At 40.0% G+C, this 23,869-nt stretch overlaps 1 protein-coding gene across 3 annotated transcripts in view; it reads left to right on the top strand.

The window, feature by feature from the left end:
* Positions 1-20,272, top strand: part of PCYT1B (phosphate cytidylyltransferase 1, choline, beta) — a 52,871-nt gene extending 32,599 nt beyond the window's left edge. The window contains exons 3-8 of one of the 3 annotated variants that reach the window (XM_018561140.1): positions 287-403; positions 1,666-1,817; positions 8,296-8,374; positions 12,510-12,652; positions 15,424-15,612; positions 19,879-20,272. In XM_018561140.1, coding sequence (XP_018416642.1) covers positions 287-403; positions 1,666-1,817; positions 8,296-8,374; positions 12,510-12,652; positions 15,424-15,612; positions 19,879-20,097 — 899 coding nt within the window. In that variant the 3' untranslated portion in view covers positions 20,098-20,272. Of the gene's footprint in view, positions 1-286; positions 404-1,665; positions 1,818-8,295; positions 8,375-12,509; positions 12,653-15,423; positions 15,613-19,875 lie in introns of all 3 variants that reach the window. The other 2 variants (XM_018561139.1, XM_018561141.1) reach the window with 2 other exon arrangements.
* The last annotated feature ends 3,597 nt before the right edge of the window (positions 20,273-23,869 follow it).

Here is a 23,869-nt window from a genome sequence, read left to right as displayed (position 1 = left end):
TAATATTTGCTAATTTTATATGTGACTTAGTTTTTTTAATTTCAGCAAATGTTACGTAGAGAGGCTCAGTGAATGTAGTAAAATTCAGACTGCTACTAGAGGGAAAGTCTGCAAATCTATAAATTAAAAGTATTGTTTCATATGAGTGACAGCTAAACTACCACAATAAATGAATATTGCTTTTTATCTTTTGTAAGGAAATAGTCATGTTTTGGAATGTTGTGACGAAGAGAAAGTCACATTGCTCCCAAAAGGGAAGCTAATGTCTCTTCTTTTTCTTTTCCAGTTGACCGACCTGTCAGGGTGTATGCAGATGGAATATTTGATCTCTTCCACTCAGGCCATGCAAGAGCCCTTATGCAAGCGAAAAACCTGTTTCCAAACTGTTACCTGCTAGTAGGAGGTAATCTACACACTGACATACTGTATATAATACATGTTATTTAGTTAAAGCTATTTGTATTGGTATTACTTCTGCTGTTCCCACATTGTTTTGCAATTATGCACATTATATCCTGACCTGTGGCAATGCTGCAATGTCCCCTCCATCTTTATTACTAAGCCTGACCACTTACTGTTGAGCCCTTGTGCAGACAATAGTTTTACTTAAGACCATTGCTACAGCTGGTAGGCAGGGAACCTTTACCACCCAATGTAACACCCTTTTGCTGATGCCATCTCTTTAAAACAAAACATTTTATTGTTTAGCTGGTGCTGGTTCACCTGTCTTAGAATATTGGACAATATGTAATTAACCCTATATAAAATTACTGTATGTTTACAGAGAATGGAAAAATGTGTGACTGATAAGTACACAGGAATAAGCCCCCTCTTTACATCTGATGCACTGGAGGCATAGGGTGGTAGATTAGGTCCTGCTTTTACTAGCTTGACTCTGTGGTCTTGCTGCATTGTATTTACATCCTTCATATGACAAGATCGTTACATTTCATATTTTATCATTCAGAGTAGCTTTTCTGTAAAGCAGGAGGAAGGTTGTACCAAGATTCCACCTCCACCAGGTTTTATTTCTTCAACATATACTGTTTCTCCGACAGGTTACTGGCAAACCCCATTTTATTCAGTCAAAAAAGTGTAATAAATTGTGGCTATTTAAATTTATTTAGACATATGTTAATATATTCACATGGCACTACACAGATTATGTGTGCATATACAAATGCAAAATATCTTCTCAGATCATACCCAATACCAGGTCAGTCAAGCAGCCATGGGCAGACATATTAGTCAGGAGCAAGGCACAGCAATCCAGAATGGAACACTATAGGAACACAAGATCTTGACCTAGATGTGAATCTGTTCTGTAGGCATATTTGTGCTCGTCAGGCACTGTAAACAATTTATCTGTGGTTGATGACACCAACAAGAGTGTCAACCCTACCTAGACCTTCTTATCTTACGGATGGGGGATTTGGGATCTAGAGCAAAATTGATGCCTTTGTGTACTTGCCAGCCATTTAAGTAGGAGGTTTAGTATTATTATTTTTAATATTATTATTATTGGTATTATTATTATGTCAGTGGCTCTTTGTGTGTATAGCTATATTTGTATTTATGCAAGACTGGTTTAGTTTCAGATTTAGTAGTCCTTTAAAATATGCTGGGAAATGATTGCAGAATTTGTTTTCTAATGGTTTCTGTCAGTTTGCAGTGATGAGCTAACTCACAAGTACAAAGGTTTCACGGTAATGACTGAGAGCGAGCGCTATGAGGCGCTCCGTCACTGTCGCTATGTGGATGAAGTGATCACTGATGCCCCATGGACACTTACTCCAGAGTTTTTAGAGAAGCATAAGGTAATGTTATTTATTTTAATACATTTTTATCTCAATATTAGGTATTCCTAATCATCAAGGTCAGTTTTTCTAATTACCCTCTTGCCACCCCTTTAGGAACAATGGAGGGAATTTATGATGGGCCTAAGTACCGATCCAGTGCAAACCTGACTCATAAAGAAGTTTGCAGTATTTACCTTTGATTTTGAAACCACTGTATCTGTGTGTTTGAAAACCTGTCTGGGATTTTTTTTCCAAAATGTCCATTATATTTATAAATGTATTTGCAGAATACTTTACCTGCACATGTTTTACACCCGTCAAAGTGCAAGTTTAAAATGAGCACATATACATTTAAAAAGAAGGCAAGAACTCTAAATGTGTCTTTAAAAAAGAAATGCTTTGTATATAACTTGATTTGGATAAAGAAAATTGGGTTTTGACTTTTGGTGGTCCCAGAAACAAACATTCCCCTAGCAACATTTTGGGGTAAAGTCAGTAGGCGCAAAATAGGTAGTATTTTCTTTAGCATTTTTTGCTGATATTTACAGTTACAAATTATGTTTTCAATTCACTTACATTTTTAATTCTTCCAATTAGTTGAGTTGACCACTTACCGCATGTTATGGTGCGGATTCTTACTTAGAGGTACTTGCATGTAAAACCCAGTTCCCAGAAAATATTGCTGTGATTTCTGTTTCATGTAATATTGCTAACTCCAGATAGTGTGAGTTTCCATGAGTTGTCTGTTAATGAGAGAAAGAAGAAAAACTATATTTGCTGTAAATTAAATTATGATAATTAGAATTCTGTTATAACTAATGAGAAACATTAATAAACCATGAGACATACTGGCTTGCGGTTGTTATGAATTTCATTTAAAAAAACGAAAACATTGAAGTGACTCTGCCAATAAAATACAACTGCTATTAAAAGTTCCCCCCCCTGAAAGGAAGATAGTAAATACACACCTCTCCAGTAGCATGTCCTGCTGAATGCTGTGCTGTCTTATTACTGTCCCTCCTGGCCAAGCTCCTTTGCCCCTCTCTTCACCTCCCTACATAACCTTTTATGTATCAGCCCAGGGAAGGGGCAAAGGGTAATACTATATAAAGCAGGGATCAGCAACCATTTTGACATTAAGCATCAAATACATGCATTGGACAATAGTGTGCTGTAGTTTAAATAGTTTGGTCAGTTGTTTTTTTTAGCACTCACTTTTTTACTGATAATAGCAAATTAAACTCATTAATTATTAAATTAGCCCCAATTAATGTACCTTCAGAACTCAGATCAGCTCCAACTCATCTACATTCAGATTTTAGAACCGCCCCAATTCATGCACCTTCAGATGTCATTTCAGCCCATATTCATGCAGGTTTGAACCTCAAATAAGCCCCAATTTATGCATCCTCAAACCAGCCCCAATTGCTGTTTTATCAGAGCTCAGATTAGTCCCAATTCATTAACCTTCAGGTCTTAGAAGAACTCCAATTCTTGCACCTTCGGACCTCAGATCCACCCTTATTTATGCAGTTTTGGACCTCAGATCAGACTCAATTTATGCATTCTCAGGCCAACCCCAATTCCTGTCTACTCAGAGCCCAGATCAGACACAATTAATTTACCTTTTGATCTTGGATAAGCCTCAATTCCTTCAGAATTCAATTCAGCCCCAATTCAATGCCCTTCAGACTTCAGATCAGCTTCAATTCCTGCTCTTTCACACCTCAGATCAACCCCAATTCATGAACCTTCAGGTCTCAAATCATCCCCAATGCATGTACCTTCGTACCCCAAATCAGCCCAAATTCAAGCACCTTTACACTGAGATCAGCCTCAATTCATGCACCTTCACATCTAACACGCAGTTAAACCCTCTGTCAGGTTTTTATTGTCTGTCTGTGTCCCCATTGGGGAGATTGTACCGGTGACCATTGTCTTCGAGGAAAAAGTAAGGGGAAATCTTTAAATGTTAGTGTTGTTCCCAGAATTAAACGTGATGGTGAATTATCCAATTGGGAACTGAAGGGAAATTACCCTAATGATACAGAGACAGCAAAAAATAACCTGTCGGGGGTTTTAACCCTTCCCTACACTCCCGAAAACAATACTTTAAAGTTTATGTCCAGCCAAAACATTTTCATTTTGTTTTCCTTAGTTTTGGGTGGAGTAGGGATGGGTTAGAACCCCCATCAAGTTTGATCTGCTATCTGGGCCTCCATTAGAGTGATTTAGCCTCATTTTCTGTCCTGCTGACTAGAGATATAGAGCCTGGGCCTGGTGCAAACCCAGCTTGTCTAAGTTGCCCAACTCCTCTCAAAACTCTGACCACGACTCCCCTCCTCCCAGCCCAATTAGTTGTGGCAGTTTAGGAGGGGGGCATTCCCCACCTCTTTTATGATGTATAGCTGTGGAGTGGGGGATGCACCTCTCTACAAATGATGGAGCAGGGAAGGTGTGTGCAGTCAGTTTTGAGCGGGTTTGGGCTGACACAGTTTTACCAAAAGGAAGTAGTGTCAATCTTTCCACAGCAACACAGACGGAAAAGAATAGTAGAATAAGGGAAGACTAGAGTGGGAAGTGTCCCTGTTACAGATTTTTTCATCACTTCACTTGGTTAAAGATTGTGGGAATCTTGTGTGAAAACATTTATAAAAAGACCCGTTTAGTTTGTTTCCAATTAAGTAGTTTCAAGCTTAAAGAAGAACTATGGGGTAAGTGTTTTTCCCCATAGTTCTCCTAAGGGTCACGGGAGGACATATACTAGCATCCTCCCGTGACTCAAAGCTCAGTATATCGCAAGCTACAGCTCGCGGTATACTGAGACCGCCGCAGCCGGGGCGGATCCCGGCATTACTGTCGAGATCCACCCAGCTGCGCGAGTGACAGCTGACTCTGCCTATCTAGAGGCAAAGCCAGCTGTACCCGCCCCCTCCCCCGTCCGTTCCGCTAGTCAGCGCTGGAGGATCATAGAGAGGAGGGGGGAATCCCTGCGGGGAGCCGTGACTGCCAGTCTCCACTCTCTGCAGAAAGATGATCGAGAAGTAAGCGATCGACGGTATGTGTTTGTTCACTTCCCGATCTATTGAGACGACGTGTGACAGTTTCATTGTCGCATATCGGCTCCAACTATGAGGTTGAGTGAAAATCACTCGGCTCATAGTTCTCCTTTAATAACGACCCTTCTCCCTTTACAAGATTCAAGGTGTACAAGGAGTCCAACTTTCAAAACTGTTTTTATGCCTATGTGTCCTATGTTTTAGATTTTTGGCACCATACGCTGATAGTTTCTATGATATTCTGTGATATATTTATCTTAAACGAAAAGGATTCGGATTATTGTAATTGTTAACAGGACACAATGCAGCAATTTAATTTCCAATACAAAAGTTTGGTTTTATTTGAGCTGTTGCTTTTTGGAAAAATACAGTTAGATTGTAATGGGTGCTTTTAAACAATTTTGAGGTACCAGTAATACTTTAATTTCCTTTTAAATGCAGCAAAATGCTTTTTTAAGTGTTAAACGTATCACATGATATACTATTCTTTTGTTTCTGAAATTATGTAGATTCTGATTAAAGTGAAACAATTCCTATTATGTTGAGCACGATTAGTTAAAGCTTGGAGACTTTAAAACATTGTAATCAAAAGTTTGGAGAACATTGTTACAAAAGATCATTGGTTCATTTCTGGCATGGTGACATAAGACCACAGCCAAGTCCTGCAAAAAGTGACTGAGCTGATTGGTGGCAGTCACTGTTTGGCCAACAATTTTCTGCCTGACTCCTGGCTGAAAATTTGAATTGAGTGGTGCCAAAAGCTTCACCAAACTAAAATTTCAGCCAATTCAGCAGAAATTATTTGCGATTCGAGCCGTGCAATGTGATATTGCATGTCTGGTGCAAGATATTTCTAGTGTGTTGCAGTAGGGCAGCTCATTCAATTCACAACTGAATCACACTAAAAAGTGCATGACCCTTTTACCTTTGTTACCATGAGTTGTGTTGTGATGCTATGTACATGCAATGGCTAGGTGCCTTGAAGTGGCATTAAGAAACAATGGCTCCTAACAGTGTGGCATGCAATCCCGTCATGAGAAGGTCTGAAGGAGATCTTAGACATATTTTGCTTTTGCTTTATTTTAGAGTGTATGGTTTGCAGCAACAATTATTTGCATCAATAGATAACTTCAGCTGTGGCTATATGCAATGTTGATAAATGAAAGTGTTAGACTAACAATTTAAAGGAGAACTATGAGATGAGTGCTTTTCACTAATCCTCATAGTTCTAGCCGACCTGTGATAATGAGACTGTCACAGGTCGGCTCAGTAGATCGGGAAGTGAGCGAACACATATCGGCGTTCGCTCACTTCTCAATCCTGTCATGGCACAGAGCCGTGACAGGGGAGGGGCTGGATTCCCCACTCCAATCCGCCAGCGCTGACTGGCGGAACAGACGGGGAGGGGGCGGGTACAGCTGGCTCTGCCTCTAGACATAATTGTCGGGATCCGTTTCAGCAGCAGCGCCTCAGTATACCGCAAGCTGTAGCTCGCGGTATACTGAGCTTTGGGTAACGGGAGGACGCTAGTTTGTGTCCTCCCGTTACCCTTTGGAGAACTATGGGGAAAAGCCTTAACCCCATAGTTCTTTTAAATAACTATATTCTTCCTACATCAAGGCAATTGCTGCAATAGTGGCAAATAATACTTTATGTAGTACATCAAGTCACATTGCTTCATTAGTGGTGAAGAACGTTCTTAGTTACTATGGTCTTAAAGGCTTAAAGTGCCAACAGCGTCAGCCCAAATATGATATTTTCTTTGTATTGGGTTGTGATAGCCCAGAGGAGAAAAATAGCTACAGGTATTAGGTGTGCAGCATTGCCAAAGATCATTTACCTGCGTCTGTGACCAAGATGCCTACGGGGGCACTTTTTAAAAGCAGATGGTATGCCTTCCTGGTACAGACAGGAACTCTACCTATAGATGGGACCGTAAGCTACTACTACACTCCAGCTGGATAAAATACTAGAGATGTGTGGATTTTTCCAATGCATACTTCCTTTATTCCTAACACAGTTATTGGATGCAAACTGGCCTTCGTATCAGTTTGGCCATTGATGGATTGATAATACTATACTAAAGCATTTGGCAGGCGTTTATTGGATACTGGTACCGACTGGTAGGTGGAATGAAGTGTGTAGGAGTGAATGGTTGTGGTTGGATGACAATTTTGTCATTTGTTTTAACCTCTTGCCGTCCGCCCGTTGTAAAAAACCGGATGGACGGCACTGCAGCATTGGCGGGTTGCCGTCTCCAGACGACATTTTTTTTCTGCTCGCGCGCGCCCCCTAGCGGGCACGCACGGGCAGAAAAGACCCGACCATTGCACACACCCGTTACCGGGTGTTTCACATATAGGCGATCAGTGGCTCCATAGCCCGCCGATCGTCTCCCCCCCCCCTTACCCCTCACCTTGAATCCCGGGATCCGCTGCCCCATCTTGAATCCCGGGACCGGCTCAGAGGGCGTCAAAAGGAGGAGGACGGGATTTTTTTTTTTTTCATTTCGGTAATTTTTCCTTAATATAGTAAAAAAATAAAAACCCCAGTGGTGAATAAATACCACCAAAAGAAAGCTCTATCTGTCCCCAAAAAAGGGTATAAAATTCATTTCAGTACAGCGTTGCATGACGGAATAAATGTCAGTCAAAGTAACGCAGCGCTGAATACTGAAAAATGGCCTGGATGGGAAGGGTGTTTAACACCGCGGATGTCAACTGGTTAATACCACAACAGAGTGTATTAAAGGGTTTTCTCAGGTGAATTTGTTTTCAGTTAATTGTGCTACTAAAGGATTGTATTGATTTAATCAGCTGCTCTGATAGCCTTTTTTTATTTTTCAATTTTTTTGTTCACAACATTGGATTCTGCCTGCACAATGCGTGTCAACACTCCTCCTTTTTTTCACCAGGGGTGACAACACACAGCACAACTGGGAGTTGTCACTCCATAACAGGAAGTGCTTAAAGCACAACTTTGGAAATACCATTAACTTTTTAACGCTTATATTATATTTTAGTGAATGTGTTTAGATCTACTTAATTATTATAATTAATAATCTTAATTATTAATTAATTCGGAAATATATAAATTATTGATGGGTTATCTGTAAATTCTGCCGTCTGCTGCTGTAATAGTGTTCAGTTTGGGACATTATAATATTTCATGTGCTTTGTGTATACCAGTAAACCCCCACATTTGCATTGCTAATATTGCAGAACTCTGTCATACTTTACTAATTAAGATTTTAGTGCTCAGCTGACATATTTATGTATTAGAACTAATATGGAAAAAGCAAAGGAGAAACACAAGAGCTACAAATCAATTATTTTTAATGAGTTCTGTATCCTGCTGTGAGTATTCATCAATGATGTTTTATTATTCTGTTGTCTAATACCAGTATTGAGCAGTAATGTTATATCCCTTTTGCATAGATTGATTTTGTGGCTCATGATGACATCCCTTATTCCTCAGCTGGCTCTGATGATGTATACAAGCACATAAAGGAGGCAGGTAAATAGCTTTTTTGTGTAGTGCGTTTGTTCTGTGACCTGCTTTAAGTCCAGATTGAAGCATATTCTACATGGTGACGGGTTACCTTAAAATGTGTTGTTTGCCTCCGGGTTTGTATTGCAGCACTCCCAACCTTTTAAAACAAAAAGTCAAGTTTAGGCTACTGTGAGAGAACCAAGAAACCAGACAGAAACTTAAAGTGCAGGTTAAAAATAAAAGGAGTTTATTGAAAATAACAAACAAAATGGCAAATAACAATGGAGAAAGTCCAGGATGTCGTCGGTGCCAAGCCAGAGGCCAGATACCAAAGCGGGTAGTAAGCTGAACCAGGTCAGGGAACACTGAGAGCAGGATGAATGGAAACAATAGCCGGAGTTAGGAACCAGGAGATCAGTCAGCCAGAGCCAGGGTCATACACTGAGAACAGGAACAACAGCAGAGCACTTGGTAGATCTGGACACATGCAAGGGTGGAGACTGAATGGACAAGCTGATGGTTAAATAATAAACTGGTGTTGCATAATCACTCTGAGATAGGAAGTTGTCAGAGGTTTGTTAGTAGTTGCAGAATGATGATGTTTACGGGTTTGGTCATAAGAGTGCACCAAAGAGAAACGAATGTGTCAGACACATTGCAACAGAAGACAGGCTGCAGCTCAACAGGACAAGGAATGTTAAAAAAAGCGTTTATATGCGTCTATAATGGTCTAATGAGTTCCAATGGATCTATTTACACCTTGCGTTTAGATGCTTTTATCTGCAGTCAGTTTAGCTGCGTTTAGAAAAAAAAAAGAAGTCGGGTACCTCCTAGGGTTTGATTTGAACTTCTAAATGCACCAAACGCATGTAAACGCAAGACACATGTATTTGCTGAAATCTCAATGGTTCACTTCAATGGACTGTTTCAATGGACAAAGGGGAGATGAATCCAACACATATGCATGTAAACGTGTGTCATTTTAAGCATCTAGAAGCATAAACAAAGCATCTAGCCTGACAGATTTTTTTAGACAGATCTCTGCATAAAAATGCAAGTGGCAAGTGTGATTGAAGCCTAAGTCAGTCCCCAAAACAGCTATACTTTGGCTGAGATTTCAAAATCCTAAGATTTCAGGAGCTGAAAATTGAGACTATTGGGAAGTTCGCATAATGCAGTCCATTGTGCTTAATCATCATCAAAAATGTATTTAAAGGCTTTTTTTGCATAAAATGGGAAGGGTTTAGACCAGCCGCCTTAACTTTTATACCCTAGAGGAACCCTTGAAATAATTTTCAGGTATAGGGGAACCTCAGCTAACAATTAATGTAAAGGGGTTAGTGAGAAGAAGGCCTCACTGCATTGGTGGTCAGGGAAGAACAGTGGTGGTCAGAATGCCATCCTTACAGACATTTGAAAAGATCATTGCTGTCATGCTGCTGGCACTGCCAAGTGGTTTTGGCCCTGGAACTATGCAGCCACAATCAGATGGACGGACAATCCGCCTTACCTCTGAGGGAACCCTAGAGTTTTTATAGAATCCTGGTTAAAAATGGCTGGGTAAACCCTCTGTCAGGTTTTAATTGTTGCTTGTGAGCTTGCTGGGGGGATTCTCCATTGTGTCTGAGACAGAAATGTGAGGGTAAATCCAAACATTTCATCAGATTTGTCACTGGAGCAAAAGTTGAGGGGAAACTTTTCAGTGGGGGCAAATGTTCAGATGATAACTGTAAAACATGGGAATTCCCCTCACTTTGGTGAGATTTACAATCACTTCCTATTGCACCTCCCAGACAGGAAGTAAAGGAAAATCTCAGCAGTGGGACACCACAAAAAAACAACATAATAGGTGTCTGAACCCTTCCCTATTCTAACCAAAACAAGAAAAAAATGTTTTAGCTGTTAATACACTTTAAATATCTGGTTATAGATGAGAAATATTTTGCCCCAAGATTCTGGCTCCACCTCCAGGCTCCATTTACATATAGCTTTTGCCTTTCCAATGCAGTTTTCCGTGTGGAAGACTGTGTGGCACGCAAACGCTAGAATCTTTCATCTGCACGGATTCCCCTCTTTTGCGGCTATTACTATAGACACGAACTTGCGGAATCTGTCAAAAAAATCACGCTTGGACTATTTTGCGGGCTGCACAGTTTCATACTACATATGGCCACCGCAAAAGTCTGAACAATACACATTACAGTGCATTGTTTTTTATGTTTAGAGCGGCTCCATGCGTATTCGGCCATACAAGCGCTCCTGTGTGTAAGCTAGGTTCACACCTAGGCGACCCCTAGTCAGGAGTCGCCAAGGTGTGAACCGATCTCGCTGTGGGTGTCGGCCGGATCACGCGGTTTCCTGCCGCGATTCCGCCCGTGCTTCCTGAACACTAAAACAGCCGCGCATTGTGTATCGCAAAAAAAAAAGGTTTGTACCTTTTTTCTGTGATTGAAATCAATGGGGCCGTGCATGTGAACCTAGCCTGAATGGAGCCCCATGCTGTAGCTATTTGTACCCATCTGTTTCTGAAAATCTGTGTCCTCATAGTAGCTAATTACATCTACTGTAAAAATTTTAACATAACTTGTGGCTATAGGACAATGTAGACAGTTTGTATTTTATATATTTCACCTCTTATAGACCTCAGTAACTTTTTTACAGCTGCTCAAAACTGTAACCTAAGATTTAAAATTAGGAAAAGAAGAATATGTAAACGGTGTATAAATAGAAAACTTTAAATTGACAGTAAACGTACATGGTATCAGATTCTATCCACTTGGTATTTCTTCAAATTTGAAGGAGTTGGGATGGAATTTTTCTCAAATGATGGAAATTCTAACAGTGAATGGGATTTTCCTTTAAGAAACTCCATTAATTCCAAAAGGGAATGTTAAAATAAAACAACATTTGAAACGACACTCGTCAAGTCTCTGATGGCATTATCAAATGTTCTGACAAGATTTTTCGTATGAACGTTCGTACGAAAATCTAACAGTATATGGCCACCTTAAAGAGGAACTTTACACATATGTTCAGAATAACAACAAAGGCACCTTTAGAAAAGTTTAGTAATGACAATCTACAAACACATACTTCTAGATAATTGCAGGTTTTTTATTCTGTGCATAACTTATTTCCTCCTCAGTCTTCTCATAGTGGCCATTTTTACTAAGGGCAGAATAATATATCTCCCTTTACTTCCTGGATCTCTGGCACATGTGAATAGGATATGTGACCATGCACATCACCTCAGGGGGAGGAAAATGCCTTTCCCTGAGATCTCATAAGTTTACAGATGAGATTTCCCAGCAATGCTCTGCTGATGTAACCTTCCCAGGATGCAACACTTGGGCATGTTTACATCATATGTGGCAAAGTGGACCAGGAAGTAAAAAAGAAGAAATTGTTAGTAAAATACAACTATGTTTAACTAATAAATTGTAAGATGATTTGCTATCGGCATGCAGAGCTGCATGCTGAGGTGATTTTTAGTCAAATGGGGTAAAGGTCCACTTTTAACTGCACCTTAGTCCTCCTCTCCCAGACACCTTCCCAGTCTTATGTTCACCTGCCCCCATCCACTCTCATTCATTCATATAGGACAGGTGTATGCAAACTCCGGTCCTCCAGCTGTGGTGAAACTACAAATGCCATCATGGCTCTGCTTCTGGGAGTAATGCCTGTGGCTGTCGCAGTCTTGCAATACCTAATGAGTTTTGTAGTTACACCATACCTGGAGGGTATGCCAGAGTTTGCCTGCACCTGCTATAGGAAGTTAGACGGGAGTATGATCTTGTACGTGTACGTTTTTAAAGAAATGAATGCGAGTGTAGAAAACACTAGTTGGGCTGGGAAGATTTTGACAAGTGGTTGTGTAATCCAGTTAGCAATATCTTGCTAGATCGGGGACAGGGGAGTATCAGGCTGGGAAAGTGTAAGTGAAACTGCAACAAATATCCAGTTACAACTTTAGGCTTATTGATGAATTTTATGTGTTTCCTTTCCTTCTCGTTTAACGTATCTACAGCACACATTTTATAAAATCATTGTAATATCACTAAAGCCAATGTGTTCTCCAGTGGGGTAACTTATCTTGTTTTTAGACAAGCCATGTCATGGAAAAAGCTGTGATACCGGCTATCTTTCTTCTTTGTGACAGGCATGTTTGTACCAACACAGAGGACAGAAGGTATTTCAACGTCAGACATAATCACTAGAATCGTCCGTGATTATGATGTTTATGCCAGACGCAACCTCCAGAGAGGATACACTGCAAAAGAGCTAAATGTTAGTTTCATAAATGTAAGTATAAAAACAGCTGGCATCATGGGTTACATTAGTACTTTTTCCCTATCCTTAAACACTGTATTTATGACAGATCTCCCATTTTATTGGCCAGAACTATACAATAGGCACTGCATACTGTTGAATACAAAATCAGATATAAATCCTCATTGTCATTTGAAATCCTAAATTGCTACAACAGTTTGATGGATTATAGGGAGATTAGCACTATAATCCCCTCTTAAGGCTTATGTGTTCCATATTTAATACCAATATTCATTTCTTATTTCCTGTAATAATGTTTCTGTGTTAAAAATCTTTCGGTGAGTGCTGGACTTAAAGTGTAATTCCAGCCAAAAAGGTGAATACCCTGTTCACCTGCCAAAATAATTCTGTTCAGCAGCTCTTGAGAGCAGAGTAACCCTGTAACACTGAAAAGCCAACAGGACGACATTGTGATTTCCAGTTTCAGCTTTGCAGCTTCCAGTGTCACCAGCCTGCTCACTGGAATATGAATAAACATCATCGCAGGAAGGAGATCCATCCTATGCTGTCTACCTTCTACAATCTGTCTAAACATGTCCTCCTTAAAGCTAATTGTGAAATACAATAGAGCCTCATTGGTTTACACTGCATAACCTCCTACTGTCACTTTAATATCTGCAGTGTGGGGGGTTGTGTGTAGGGAACATAAAGATATGTATCAGATAGTCAAATAGCATTATTTTTAAACAGCAGAACTTCGCATAAATACAAAAAGATACCTATTAAGCCAGTATGGTATGATTGTAGGAATGTTATGGGCAATAAAGCCATCAAATTAGCTAACTGTGTTGGCTACAGTTTTGTTGGAGGAGATTCCAATGTAATATTACATCAAACTCTATCCTTTATACATTTGTTCAGACAACACCAGGTAAGCCATAAAAATGTCAAATTATTAACTGGAAGTAAACCTATTGGTATGTAGAGTGAAAGTCACTCATTGTCATAAGATTACACCCACTATTCATATGTGTTCGAAATGTATATGAAAAGAAGTGTGGCGTGCAGAAATAAACTGTGCAATCTAAGTGTCTGAGAATATCATTACTGACAGCTAGAGCTAATCATATACCCGCTTCAATCACTCAAGTCCCATAATCACATTGAACAGCCTGGATAGCAGAATCTTCACTGCCGGCAGCCAGTGGCACCCGTGGCTATGTAAATACCCAGATAGTGACTGCATCGTTTGAATGTAGTCTCTGTTCAGCTGACAATTTTTCACCTAGCTTGATTTTTTTCTGACATTTGTCGGGGCAGGGGGTGCTGACGGCACCAACCACGGCTCAAATTGTGGGCAAATTACCAATGATCAGCCGAAATTTAAGTCAGTTTAAGACTTCTCATTGGCTAGTGGTGAAGTAAGGGTATGGGAAAGGGCAGAAAATGAAAATATAGAACCCATTTCATACGAAATGTACAATACCACATTATGTTTAAATTTTAATCTTGGAAGCACTATTGAATAGGTTAATTGTGTGAAGCACTAGAACCCAGATTAGTAATATGTGCTGTAGATAAAGTGGAATGTCAAGCAGAAGTTAATGTGTGGTTTTTTATAGATTTTGGGAAGGTTTAAAACTTTTGTCAAGTATTACTGCTGTCTGCATCTCCATGTGGGAGATTTTGGAATACTTCCTGTACCAAAGGCTCAACAGGAAGTGAGAAGATGGCCCTGTAGAGTGATTTGCCATTTTACAGCTTTAAGGGCCAATTCACACTAGCCACTGCGCAAAACGCACATTGGCTGGTGTGCGGTGCCTGACACGGTGTCGATGTGCCAATCCCGGCACATCGCACTGTGTACTTTTTTTTTAGAGCGTTCTTGAAATGTCACATGTGACATTTCATTCAGTTCTAAGGGCACAGCAGGGTGTGAGGCAGTTGTTCCACATTGTATCGGGCTGTGCTGAAAAAAAGTAAGGCATGCCGTACTTTTTTCAGCGCACACCACATTGTTCTCACTGCAACGTGGTGGTGTGAAAGGTGTCCATCCATGACAAGTCAATTTGCCTTGTCTTGTGTTGGGGCTGTGCTGGAAACCAAGGCCAGCGCAGCCCCTATGCATGTGCTGTGAATGGACCCTTAATCTAATTTTTTTTATATTGCTGCTTATGGGCCTTAACTGTGCCCAGGATCTGTGTGAGGCAGCTGCCTGAATAACCGAACAGTGACTGCGTTAGATAGGTTGCAATCATTGTACGACTGACAATTTTGCACCCAGGCTCCTTCGATGTTAAAAAAAAATTTTGTCAAGCCAGGTGGTGGCTTGACAACATTTTTATTCCTTATTGTAATGGTGCAATAAGAAATAAAAATTAGGAAAACTGTAGTACACTTAAAAGTGGGAAGTCTGGAGTCTGCAATAAAATACAAAGAAACGAATATAAAATACACAGAACATGCATATTCTTCCTCCCTGGCTTCTCCTCAGCTGTGTTATATGACACGTCGGAGCTGAGGAGGTCCCCAGGAGATCTTCCCTCAGCTGTGAGCTGCCTGTAATCCCAGTATCAGCCAGTGGTCGGCATTGGTAACTTAGTGCGGTATTTAGAGGTTGAAGTCACACACGCAGGTTGCATGCCGGCAATGACACTAAATTCAGCAATAACCTGGTGACTCAATATAAATTCCAGTATTGCAGAGTAATTTCTGGAAAGTTCCCAGCTATGTTTATCAGGAATATAGTCATGTAGATTTGGATTGTGTATGACTGGTCCATTTTTATATTTGCTTTATGGTAGGAAAAAAAATACAGTTTCCAAAACCAAGTGGACAAAATGAAAGAAAAGGTGAAAACTGTGGAAGAACGATCGAAAGAATTTGTCTACAAGGTGGAAGAGAGGAGTCATGATCTAATCCAAAAGTGGGAAGAAAAGTCTAGGGAGTTCATCGGGAATTTTTTGGAGTTATTTGGTCCTGATGGTGCCTGGGTACGTTTATGCCTCATGTTAATTCGATTGCCCAGATATGTGTATTGCTCATTATTATCTTTAATACTTTTTATAAATCAGGGGTCAGCAACCTAAGTAAGACATGCGTACCAGGTGTCAGTGGTACATAAAAGAACAATAGTCACACTTCTACAAAATTATTTGATATTCAAACATGACTGTAGTACGGTTTGTTATATATTATTTAGTCTGTAGTGTAGCAAGTCTACCAATTTCCTATGTTTGAAAGGTGGCCTTTGCATTAATGTGGACCTTTACCCCCTTTAACTAAAAATCACATCAATGTACAGCTCTGCATGCTGATATCAAGTCATTTTTATTAAACAAACTTCCTGGTGTTAATAGGCATTAGTGATGTAGCTCATGCCTAATAGATGCATCCTTGGAAGAATTACGTCAGCAGTGCATTGCTACGAAATCTCACCTGTAAACTGCAAAATCTCACGAGATCTCGGAAAGGCATTTTTCCCCCCAAGACTAAGATGATGTGCATGTTCATGTTCATGTTCATGTTCTAGGGAAATGGATTCATCTGTCCTTATTAAAAATGGCCAACATGAAAAAAAATGGGGAGGAAAAGAAAAATAAGGTATGCAAAGAATAAAAAGCCAGCAATTATATATAGGTTTCTGTTTGTAGATTATCATTACTAAACATTTCTAAAGGTGTATTTATTGTCATTTTAAAGAAATGGGTAAAGTTCCTCTGTAAAGCGGAAGTAAACTGCTTTTGTAATTTTTTCGTTTTTGCCTTAAAGTGACATTAAACCCTCAGATTTTTTAACATAAAACAATACTGTAATGTGTGCCTTTCTGTAATCCATGGTTGTTTCCCTTCTCTTTGCTGCTCTTCCTTTTAAATCTGTATCTGTTCTCATGCTGGGCAGAACTTCTGTTTTACATCAGACTGCCTTGTCTCTGAAATGGATACATGGTGTCTGTGTGTAGGTTTGCAACCTGAGCCAGCACTACAGGAAGAGGCACTCAGCTGCAAAGGGAAGTTCTCCCCTAGCATAAGAAGACATGAGGATTTAAAAGGAAGAGCAGCAAAGAGAAGGGAAACAACCATGGATTACAGTAAGGCACACATTACAGTATTGGTTTATGTTAAAAAATCTGAGGGTTTAATGTCACTTTAAGTATGGCCCTCCGGTTACCTAATGCTTGTAATTTGAAACTTACGGCGTATCAATAAAGCAGTGAACTTGAGTTTCACTGAACAGAAACTGGTGTTTAATGACTATCATTTAAAAGACATACACCTAGAAGATTTCCCAGCAGTGAATGTTTGGTCAATGTCAGATTCACTGCTTTACAAATATGCCCTGATGTTGAAAAGGTTGCTGACTCCTGTAAATAACCCCACATTTCTGGAGAAGTCGTACAGGCCAGGTCATAAAGAGGCATCATTTCATGTGGGCAGCAGGCCGTCTCTCATTTAACTATCTTATCTCTTTAGGGTAGAGTAGCAGCAAATGAGCAAAGTTAGGGAGGTGAATCAAAATAAATAATTATTTTATATTTCCATACTACATATTGTTCAAATACTGTAAGTAACTAGATGAAAACTACCATGTAAATACAGTATATGACTTTTTCAACTTGCTCATAACTTTTAGTATTTAGCTAAAGACCAATTTTATTTTCTAGGGTCCTCTAGGACTACACATAGTTAGACTGAATGCAGTGGAGTTGCGAATAGGGATACCAAATTCAATAGAAGAGTATGTAGAGATAGAAAATTCACACCAACTAACTTTTTAGGTACCCAAATGTAAAACTGTATACTGTTTAAAATGTTTTTTATTAACAAAATCCACAATATATAAAAACATGAAGTCAATAAAAATGGCTCCCTAAAGCAACACTTGTAGCACTCTAAATGATCCCTTCTACCTCCCATCTGTGTATCATTGTCATAGTTAGAGCCGAGCTGTGATAAAGAAGCTGTCACAGGTCGGCTCTATTGATCGGGAAGTGAGCGAACACATACCGTCACTCGTTCCCTTTCCGATTATCTCCCTGCATAGAGCAGTGACTGTCATTCACTGCTCTCGGCAGAGATTCCCCCACCCCCCCTCCGATCCTCCAGCGCTGAGTGGAGGAACGGACGGGGAGGGGGTGGGCACAGCTGGCCTCTAGATAGGCAGAGTCAGCTGTCACTCACGTAGCTGGATGGAGCCATACAGTATTGTTGGGATCCGTCCCGGCTGCGGCGCTCTCAGTATATTGTGGACTATACTGAGCTATGGGTGACGGGAGGAGGTTAGTATATGTCCTCCCATGACCCTAAAGAGAACTATGGGGAAAAAACACTTACCCCATAGTTTTCTTTTAAGGTAAATATTCCCATATTCTGCAGATCTTATACATCAACAATTGTTACATCGCATTGGCATTTAGTGCCTGCCTTGCTTATTCAGTGCCTTGCCTTCCTTATTCAGAAGAATAATACTCTACACATTTTGCAGATACTTCTGCTTCATCAGGAGCAAAAATTGAGATACTCTGAAAACATAAAGACATATGTGAATATCAATACACTCATCTCTCTATTGTATCTATGCAGGAAGCCATGGTGGCCACTCACGCTGGACTTCACATATGTCTGCCTTTGTTCTCACTTCCATTACATGGTGGATTGATGGGCTCAGACGCACTAGTGCCTGAGCTTGTACCACATAAATACCGGCGTATTTCCCCCCACCAGGGAGTGACAAGGACACTGCATCTCTGGCAAGTTCAATAGGCATTTTCTCTACTTAATGAAAATGTACTTTGCCTGAAAAGTAAAAAAAAACTACAGGCTACCACATCTAAGGGTTGGGCAGCTGCAATATGTTACATTTTTGTTTTGGGGGTTTAGATATGCTTTAATTTCACTACAAAGCCTTTACATACATGATGTTCATGTCCATTGTGGATCCACAAGCCACTGCTCACTTTACATATCTGTTAGAGCTGCTCACTAAATCCAGTTTCCAGATTATGGGTAGTTGCAACTGTTTGTCTCACTTTCATAGTGTCATTGAATTTGGCCCCCCTCACATGTGATGTCCGTTTTGGTTATTTAATTTTCAATAAGGAATTGAAATGTTCTATGGCTTCTACCTCATAAAAACTGTGTCTATTAACATGTTACAAGTACACCACTTAAACATATATTAAAGAAGACAGGAATGCTTCTTTGCAATGCTGTTGGTGGCGACTGACTGGGTTCAGAGGGGCTTATATCTCATAATATAATATATTAACAATTTTTCTCACTGTCTTTACCTGGGAGGGCTACTAATATGCAAATAACCTTACTTTCTAAGCAAGGCAACCAGAATAATTTATATATGCATTCAGTGCCTGCCTTGCTTAAAGTGTAACCAAAGCCAAAAAAATTTTTTTGTGTAGAGTTCGATTTCTTAAGGGACCGTAATATACAGGGGTACGGGTACTCCTAGAATGAGATCCTAATAGGTTGGACTTGATGGACTAATGTCTTTATTCAACCTCAAATACTATGTAACTATGTACAAAATAAACTCTATACAAAAAAAGTAAAAACCTAAAATTAAAGGGCTGTATATTTTCTGACATTACATTGGGGTTATGTTATGGGTCCAGATAAAATGTAAATAATGCTTAGCAGAGTTCATAAAGTAGTTTCAAAGCCATTAGACCATAAAAAAAGAAAAGAGGGTAAGGGGTATAGTTACAAATGCAGTTTGATATTGTTCTGCTGATATGAAATGTTTTGCCAGGGGATTAGTTATTTATAAGACTTTCCCATTCCATGTAGTCAGCCTTTCCAGGTTAATTACTACAAACGCCAGGGCGTTCAAGTTGTCCCCCATAGGGGAATTTCTTTTTTAAGACTTTCTTCAGCTTGAGTTCCATTCCAATTTTATTATAAATCATAAATTACATTAAACATTCATTTTTATACAGAGCAGCTGCTGTGAATACCTGTGGTGTACTTCAATAGCTTCCTGGTATGAAAAAAAAATGAATCTGACATGTTTGTGAACAAGGGTAATAGAGACAATCTTCATAGTCCAGATGTTACCGACTGAGGAGTATATGACTGTGAAATGCTCAGCAGGATTCTGAGGACACCAAACATGATCTGTTTATTGACCAAACCACAATTCAGAAAAGATTGAGGCCACCATCAGTGGGAACCGATTGAGCTGTTTTTAAATAACAATATGCCCCAAAATGCATTTCACTAACAGTGTTTATTTTCTTCCAGAAGCAGATGTTTCAGGAGCGCAGCGGACAAATGCTACAAGCACTCTCACCAAGACAAAGTCCTACCAGTAGTCCCACTCGAGAACGTTCACCATCTCGTTCCCCATCACCACCTTTACCATGGATGCTGAATAAACCCTCCCCTCCTTCATCCCCCAAAGGTGCTGCATCCGCCTCAATCTCCATTAGCAGCATGAGTGAGGGAGATGAAGATGAGAAATAACCTGTTCCAGAAGTTTTAATTCTGAAAATTGGACTTTATTGACACAGAGAACAGCTCTGTTCTGCCTAGCTGGCCTCTGACAAAAAAACGGTTCAGATTATATGAAGAGTCAGACTTTGGGAGCATTTGGGATAGGAAACATCAAAAAATTCTCTGGCACCTAGGTAAAAAAAAAAAAAGATTGACGGAAAGGTTAGAGAGGTTTCTGACCTTGGTATGTATAGATGTATGATACAAAGTGTATTAACAAGTACTAGAATATACAAAGCCAAAATCGATTCCTGCTGAATTGGAGAACAAACTGCAAACTCTGAAAGTGAAATATATAGGAAGCATATACTATAAAGTGTTTTATGGGCATCCGGTTCCTGGTATACTTGAACTTTGTGTATTGGAAGAAACCATGCACAGCAAACCTTGAATAGAATTAGAAAAATTTGCACTTAAGTATACAAAGCACTACCGGGTATTGCTCCTATTATGATGCAGAAATAGCTTTGTTTTGTGTTCGGAACCTAGACGTCCATAGATTGTAATTCGTTTTAATAACTTCTTCAAAATTGCACTGATTGTATAAATCCCTAATACATGAGTGCTAGGGGCTTAACACAGAATTAACTTAGTATACGTTAATGTAGATGTAACACCAATTACTTTTTGCAAGACATGACTTACCCATAATTCCCTTTTATTTGTTGTTAGTACCTAGCTGTCATGATATGACATGATATGACAGTGTAATTGATTACACATCTATTAACCAATTAGGGAGTATTGAATTAAATTCATTGAACAACATGGAACATGTGACAAATGGCAAATAAAGTGGGTATCAAGGGTTATCATATATCTTGCTCATGTGTTCACCACATTGTTCTAGCACAGAACTGCAATAGGCCCTTTTTGCAACTTTGTGGTTTATCCAGTCTGTGTTATTTGTTATGGATGTGGCTTATTCTCATAGGTGTGACTTAATGTTGTCAGCTAAAGTCAAGTGTCTGTAGAGTCACTAACAATGCTCACAATGCTTAAATTTGTATTCACGTTACACACATGAACTTCTTTTGATAGGAGTAGTGTTGGTTACACATATATAAGATTACTGCAACCCCCGGCCCTCCCTCCCAGTCCTCCGATCCAAAGAAATATCACTGCCTAGATCGCCTAGCCAGTTGTCAAAAATCTGACCACATCTGCAATTCCATCCATTCCTATGGTCTCCCAAGTACTAGAAAATAAATAGGATGCATGCATGGGCCTGGCCAAGAAGATTTATGACAAGTGACTGCGTGATCTAGGAAGTGATATCTCGCTGGATCAGTGGGTATGAGGCTGGGAGAGGGTGCTGTAGGGCTCTACGTTTAACTACACCAAAGATGCAGTTGAACTTTAACAGCCGATACCTAGGTTATACTGGTGTTCATAATCAATTATTCCAGGATAACTGAACATTATATATTAACATTTATTTTCAAACTCATTTACATAGAGTAGACACTTTTTCCCCCACAGAGACGTGGGGAGAACATATAAACTTCATTCAGATAGTGTCCATGGTAGGAAACCAACCCTGAACTCAAGAACTGCATATACATGAGTACTTACCGCAATACATAATTGTAACAATGTAACACTGATTTAAACCAATCATTATGCATTTCTCCAAACATAAAAAATATATACATTGTCCCGGCCAGTATATAATTTTCAGAGGATCTCCACAAATTAATAAAAGCACTTAGCACTGCTTCTGTGCCAAAGATATCCATTGTGTTCTATGATCATCCCTGGCATGGGACCTTTCTAGGACTTCCCATAACAACCAGTCCACCCTGATACATCCGCTTTGGCTCTAAGGTTCATACAACCCTTGACTTCTCACCAGTATAAAAGCCCAAGGGAACTCAATGCTACATAAGGTTAAAGGGAATGATCAACTGGACATGATGTTTTTGTTCGCCATATATTGTTTAGTGCATATTTGATTAACTCTCTGTAATTAGAAATGATCTTTACCAACTTATTTTTGCAGTACATAATACAAATGGTTGCACGTATTGCTTCAGTTTCGGGATACGGCCCTATATTTAAGTCCTGTATTGTTTTGATATTGGAAAATCAGCTAGACATTGTGCTAAGCTTTTCATCTGTTTCTATATAGAAATAAACAAGGGCCCAATAAATCACTGTGCCCAAAGGTAAGCAATATAGTCAGTGCTGTGGTGAGGAGCAGAACCAAGAATAACAGTGATCTCACTGGGGGGGGCACAGCCAGCAAGACACTTAAAGTTCTGTGTCTGGGCCAGGGAGGTTAGAGGGGACAACAGCAAGCTACATATTTAAAAACATGATAACGTTTCCCACTTTTGTTAAGCTAACTTTAAAAAGTGTTGTAATCCAGCAAAACAACTGTAGAAGGAGGGAATTGTTAAGAGGATTTACAAGACTCTCTATAGCTCAGGCAACATACACCACCCCCCTATTTTGCTGTTATCTTCTACAATTGAATAGATAGGAAATAAGTTGGACAGCATGTTGCATCCAAAAGTGCAAACTTGTTTTAGTTTTTGAACCATGTGATGAAAGCGTAGCACCTGTGTAGTAGGGTATTATCAGTCACATGTGCCTAGGGCGGCATGATGTCCAAATAAATCCCTGCCTAACGGAGTGCACAAAATGCAGACAAAAGTGTTAAAGTCTTGTTTTCTTTGGGTACACAATTCTCTGTGCATTTAACCAAAAACATAAGATGTCATGGAGAAAAATGTGTAACAATTAAGAGAAGATGAGAAGACTAGATGAAGATGGAAACTGCATTGTTTAAATGGAGCACTTAGCAATGTTTTTGCCTGCCATTTCTCTGGACTTTTTATTTCTAAATGCTTTCATTTATTTATTTATATTCATTTGTTGACAGCCATAATTGAATCTTTCCTTGCTCGCATAATGGGTAACCTTTGAACTAAAACCCATGACTCGATCCCTACCCCCCGCCTCCTCATTATCATCATCCTCATTACAGATCTCAGATTCAGACATCCCACAGTTCTCACAGGGGTGGCCAGTGTTTACGGCTCATGATGTTCCTTTCTCTGAAGGAAGTATGGGCTAAGCTTAAAGGAGAACTATGAGGTGAGTGCTTTTCACTCACCTCATAGTTCTAGCCGACCTGTGACAATGAGACTGTCACCGGTCGGCTCAGTAGATCGGGAGGTGAGCGAACATATACCGACGTTCGCTCACCTCTCGATCCTGTCACGGCTCTCTGCCGTGACAGGGGAGGGGCTGGATTCCCCCCTCCCCGCTCCGATCCGCCAGCGCTGACTGGAGGAACGGACGGGGGAGGGGGCGGGTACAGCTGGCTCTGCCTCTAGATAGGCAGAGCCAGCTGTCACTCACACAGCTGGGCGGATCTTAACATCGATGTCTGGATCCGCTCCGGCGTCTCAGTATACCGCGAGCTGTAGCTCGCGGTATACTGAGCTTAGGGTAACGGGAGGACGCTAGTTTGTGTCCTCCTGTTACCCTAAAGAGAACTATGGGGAAGAGCCCTGACCCCATAGTTCTCCTTTAAAAAGACACTGTCACTAATGTTAATAATTGCATGTAAAAGCCAGAAAAACAAAGTATTTTAAAATCTTTTGTGTGGTGTTTTCTCTTTCCATACATTATTTTTAAAGATTTGGCATGTTCCTTTAAACTTTGCTTTGACTACTACAGGAAGAGTCAGTTTCTGGGGGAAGGCTTGAAACTCCAGCAGCTTTTTATTTCT

Source organism: Nanorana parkeri, unplaced genomic scaffold (genome assembly GCF_000935625.1).
Source record: "Nanorana parkeri isolate BGI_ZX_2015 unplaced genomic scaffold, ASM93562v1 scaffold503, whole genome shotgun sequence".
Taxonomy (NCBI): domain Eukaryota; kingdom Metazoa; phylum Chordata; class Amphibia; order Anura; family Dicroglossidae; genus Nanorana; species Nanorana parkeri.
The sequence above is the reverse complement of the archived record's forward strand: the minus strand, read 5'-3'. Positions and strand labels throughout refer to the sequence as shown.